This window comes from Cynara cardunculus, assembly GCF_001531365.2.
Source record: "Cynara cardunculus var. scolymus isolate 2C chromosome LG 1, CcrdV1, whole genome shotgun sequence".
NCBI classification, from domain to species: Eukaryota; Viridiplantae; Streptophyta; class Magnoliopsida; order Asterales; family Asteraceae; genus Cynara; species Cynara cardunculus.
This window is the reverse complement of record NC_037528.1, coordinates 13,343,308-13,347,625: the sequence shown is the minus strand read 5'-3', so window position 1 is coordinate 13,347,625 and position 4,318 is coordinate 13,343,308. Positions and strand designations below refer to the sequence as shown.

At 35.9% G+C, this 4,318-nt stretch overlaps 1 protein-coding gene across 1 annotated transcript; it reads right to left on the bottom strand.

Annotated features, from left to right (window-relative positions):
• Positions 1-2,431: 2,431 nt before the first annotated feature.
• Positions 2,432-3,831, bottom strand: LOC112523860 (probable UDP-arabinopyranose mutase 1). The gene is made up of 4 exons (XM_025133535.1): positions 3,517-3,831; positions 3,142-3,392; positions 2,881-3,049; positions 2,432-2,792 (listed from the first exon to the last, which is right to left on the bottom strand). The coding sequence occupies exons 1-4, from the start codon at positions 3,826-3,828 to the stop codon at positions 2,466-2,468; spliced, it is 1,059 nt and encodes a 352-aa protein (XP_024989303.1). The 5' UTR covers positions 3,829-3,831; the 3' UTR covers positions 2,432-2,465.
• Between the last annotated feature and the right edge of the window lie 487 nt (positions 3,832-4,318).

Below are 4,318 nucleotides of genomic sequence, written 5' to 3'. Positions count from 1 at the left end.
TTTAGGATGTATTTTGTGTATAATTTGTATTATAGTAAGTCAATAAGTGTAGGCTTATGTTTAGGCGTAATTGATGCTTATGCTTGTATATATATATGATATATCTCTCAATAAAAATCAAGCAAGGAAAATTGATTCCTTACATCTCCAGGCTGAACTTTGGGCCATATTCAATGGCTTGTGTTTAATCAAGGAAATGAATCTGTCATTCTTGTTGATCGAAACCGACTGCCTCGCTGCTGTGCGGCTTACGGCTAGAGAACTGGATGACSATCATCCCCTGAAATCTGTGATCGAGGCCATTAAGCGATTAATGTGGGAACAAAGGTGCAGCATGATTCATACAAAAAGAGATGGCAACCATTGTGCAGATCAGTTGGCGAAACTAGGCGGAAGGCAATGGGAGGAATGCATGATGTTGGAGGAGCCACCGGAGCTGTTGATACCGTATCTGTTACGAGACATGGAAGCCGCTTCAAGAAATCATAAGCATCACTAGCACTAGCACTAGCACTAGCAGTAGCACTTTCTTCCTGTTAGAGAGGATGGTATATTAGAATTAGATTTCAGAGTCTTTTGTAGAGTTTGTTTTGAAAATACATGTTCTACAAAATGTATAGAACATATAAAGGTTGGGTTTCCCTTGTTGCAAGGGTTGATGATACGTTGAGATTTTTTGTTCATTTTGTAATCAGCATTCAGCAAGTTCCAGAAGTCCACACAGAAGAAATATTGTTATCTGTTGTTTTTACTTGAATCATATTTTTTGGTTTGAATCTGTACTCCTGCTGATATGTTAATGAATTCATCAGATAACAACAGCAATCTTTGCTTCCTTTTAATCTAATAGTCTGCTGTCTCTTATAATCTTCATGAAAATATCATTACATATATTAAAGATTGGTGCCGAAAACATTGGACAATCATACTAAATACTAAAACATTTAAATGCCAAACCTGCATTATTATTGTTCGACTTTTGTATAGTATGGTATCAAGCGCCGTGTTTACTCAGTAAGGGCTTATTGGGTGAAAGCTGTCATCCTCACTTGTTGTGTAACATTTATAGTCGTCAAAATGAATTGTGGGTAAGTGTCTTTTATTTATAAATGCTAACCGGGTTACTATACTTTCTTATCAAGTAAGATTTTTGGTCTTTATTACAAGTGCTTGGTCAACTTAGGGATGAGTTGGTTGAATTCATACATTCAAATATGACTTTTGTATTCTTATTAGTCGATGCTAAATGCATTCAACGTTTGGTGTGGAGTATTGTTTTTGAGGAATTTGGATTTTACGGAGGGATTTGAATCAATTTGTAGGATCACACACATAAAACTTTAGTATTTTGTTTCCGATTCATTGGAAACATGAATTCTATAATATATTTGAATATTTTTATCTATCCAAAATCAGACGAATAAGTACAAGCAATGGATATTCATACACAATTATAAGAACTTCAATAATCTCCTGTTACAATTTTCATTTTTCAACATGTATGTATTTTTTAATAAATAGGGGAAAATCAAAATTAAACAATTTTCATTTTTCAACATATATATATAGGTTGGGTTTCACTGTTTTTATAAAACATATATCTTTTCTGCATTGTTTTCACTTGTTGCTATTCTATTTTCATCCACAGAAACCCGATCGTAGTTTATGTTATCGGCAGCTTTCACTTGAGAACTTTGATCATATGAAACCATTTTAGAATTGCAAGAAGTGTGCATATGGGTGTGTATATAATGCAGTAAATATCTATATATATTGTAGAAGATGATACTTTTACAAAGTACATATACACACCTATTTATAACGCACGAATCGACACCTAGTTATAACACATGAATCGACACCTAGTTATAACGCATGAATCGACACCTATCAAGGGATGTGACAGTACACGCTTAACTCCCTATAACTACCATAATAACTGATTTTGACACACTTTATTTTAATAATATACTAAAATACAAATCTAATTATACATTAATTCCAACAGTTGCCGGCATCGGTAGATGATGCAGCCTATAAAACCAAACCGTAGATTAATTCCGTTGATTCTGCAAAAGCCCAGGAATAATCTCTAGCAAAGTTCGTTGATTTGACAAATACCAAACTTTGGCATCCAAATCAAACTCACAATGAACTGAAATTTGGGAAGAAAATTGAAGATTTTTATATTCAAGCAATGACATTGGAATTGAAGATAAACATTCTTCAAAGTTCAATCATCAAACATGAAAACAAGAACTTGAATAACAAAAGTGAAAATGGGACTATTATTTTATTATCACTGTGATTGCCAAATGAAACCAATACTAAAAGAGAGCTTAAATGTCTGCAATAAGTGACTTAAAACAAAATCTGAAATCACAGAAAATGGTTGAAAAAGAATATTGAATGCTCACACTCACATCTACCGCAAAACAACACAAAAAGAGCCTAAACACACACTTTCATTTGCCATTTGGCTTCTTGGAGTCCTTGAGATTGAGCTCATCCCAAGCTTCAATCCATGTAACCATGGCGTCCCCAAGCTTCACAAAGTAAGGATCTATTTTGCCCAGTTTATCCTTAACCTGCTTCGCCATTTCGATGTAACATGCCTGAACCGTGGTGCTTTCTTTTGGCAGACTGAGGGCTTGGAAGAATGGGATGATCTCCTCTTGCCAAAAGATACCTTTGTACTCTTTCTTCAAATTCACAAATGGGTTGCTGGCTTTGCTGTGCCATATGTATGGCAATCCTGTCTTGATCCCTAGCCCCAAATGGTCACATATCACCTATGAAAAACAACCGACTTTCAGTCTTAAAATGGGTTCTTTTCTCCAAGCATCGTTAAAGAAGTAGAATTTATGATAAGGTAACAACCTTAACACACCAACCAGCCCACATGTCGTCATAGCGACCAATAGGTTGACCATCACCCATGAGCCCGAAGTACATGGCTGGACCAATCATGTTACGGTCGAACGCGAGGTTCATTCCACACATTGGGAACAGAGTTCCCTTTGGAATTGTCATAACTGCATCCACATACCTGAGAATTGAATGAACCCAAATTATTATCCATGCACCATGCAAAACTAAAACCTCCAAACTATATGCAAATATATAAGTATCTTTTACTACCTAGTGTTTCTTTCGCGAGGCTTGACAAGCTGAGTTGGGGCATCATAATCTGGAATGTTGAGCCACAGGCCATGAGAAACCGCGGTGGGGATACCCTCGCGAAGGCTGAAAGGGTAGCCACGGACGAAATCAGCACCATCGGAGAAAGGGTCATAAAGGGTATTAAAGAAATAGGGTGTGGCTGGGTGAAGAAGGTTCCTAATGTGCTGTGAAAGTGCATCTATATCTTTCCCAGATGGATCTTTAGCAACCTACAGAACAAATTCCAAAAATTAAGATCAAGATTTTCATGTTAAGAAAACAAAACCCCATGTGAAGCAAAACATCAAACAGTTAGAGGACACGATGTTTACGTCAAGAAATGGAACAACTTACAAAGCAGTCATCATCAATGGTGAAGATATACTTCTTCTTGGAAACCATGTAACCAAAGCAACGACAAGCGGAATCCTTGAAAGAGATGCAAGAAGCCTTAGGACCCAAAATCTTGTTAATGTCGTTACGATTGTAGAGATCGTAACTGAAACCACTGGGGACCTTGATGGTTTTGGAAGGATCGCCATCTTGAACGATGATCAAATGATAGGGTTGGAAGAAGGGCCTCCACATTTCAAGAAAATCGAGGTTTCTGATGGTGGGTATGACGATATCGAGGTCATCTTTGAGAGGAGGATTGGAGGTCGCCATGAGAGAAAGAAAAACAGGGGAAAAAGAAGCATAATGGGTATGAATGTTAATAAGGGGGATCGGAGGACGTGAGATAACGACGGTGGCGGAGGATGTAACGGATGAGATCGGGTCAAAGTAATTGCCTTTTTTTCCCGCTTTTATTGCATTACCTTCTCTTCGTATAAGAGAATTATTTTTGTTATTTAATTTGATAAAAAAAAATTTCTTTTTCTGGTTCTAAAACTCTTTAAATGATTTTGTATTATGAGTCTTCCTTAACCATTCAACGTCCTAATCTTATTGTAATAACAAATAATTATATTTTAATTTCTGATCACTTAATCATTCTGTATCAAACCATTCAACAACTGACAAATGATCCCTAAAATATCTTAATAAAAAAAAATTTAATAAGAAAAAGAATAAGAAAGCACAATGCTATAATAAAAAGATTTATAAAAATTGTTTGCTATTTCATGCACATTGTCTAAAAATGGAAAACATACTT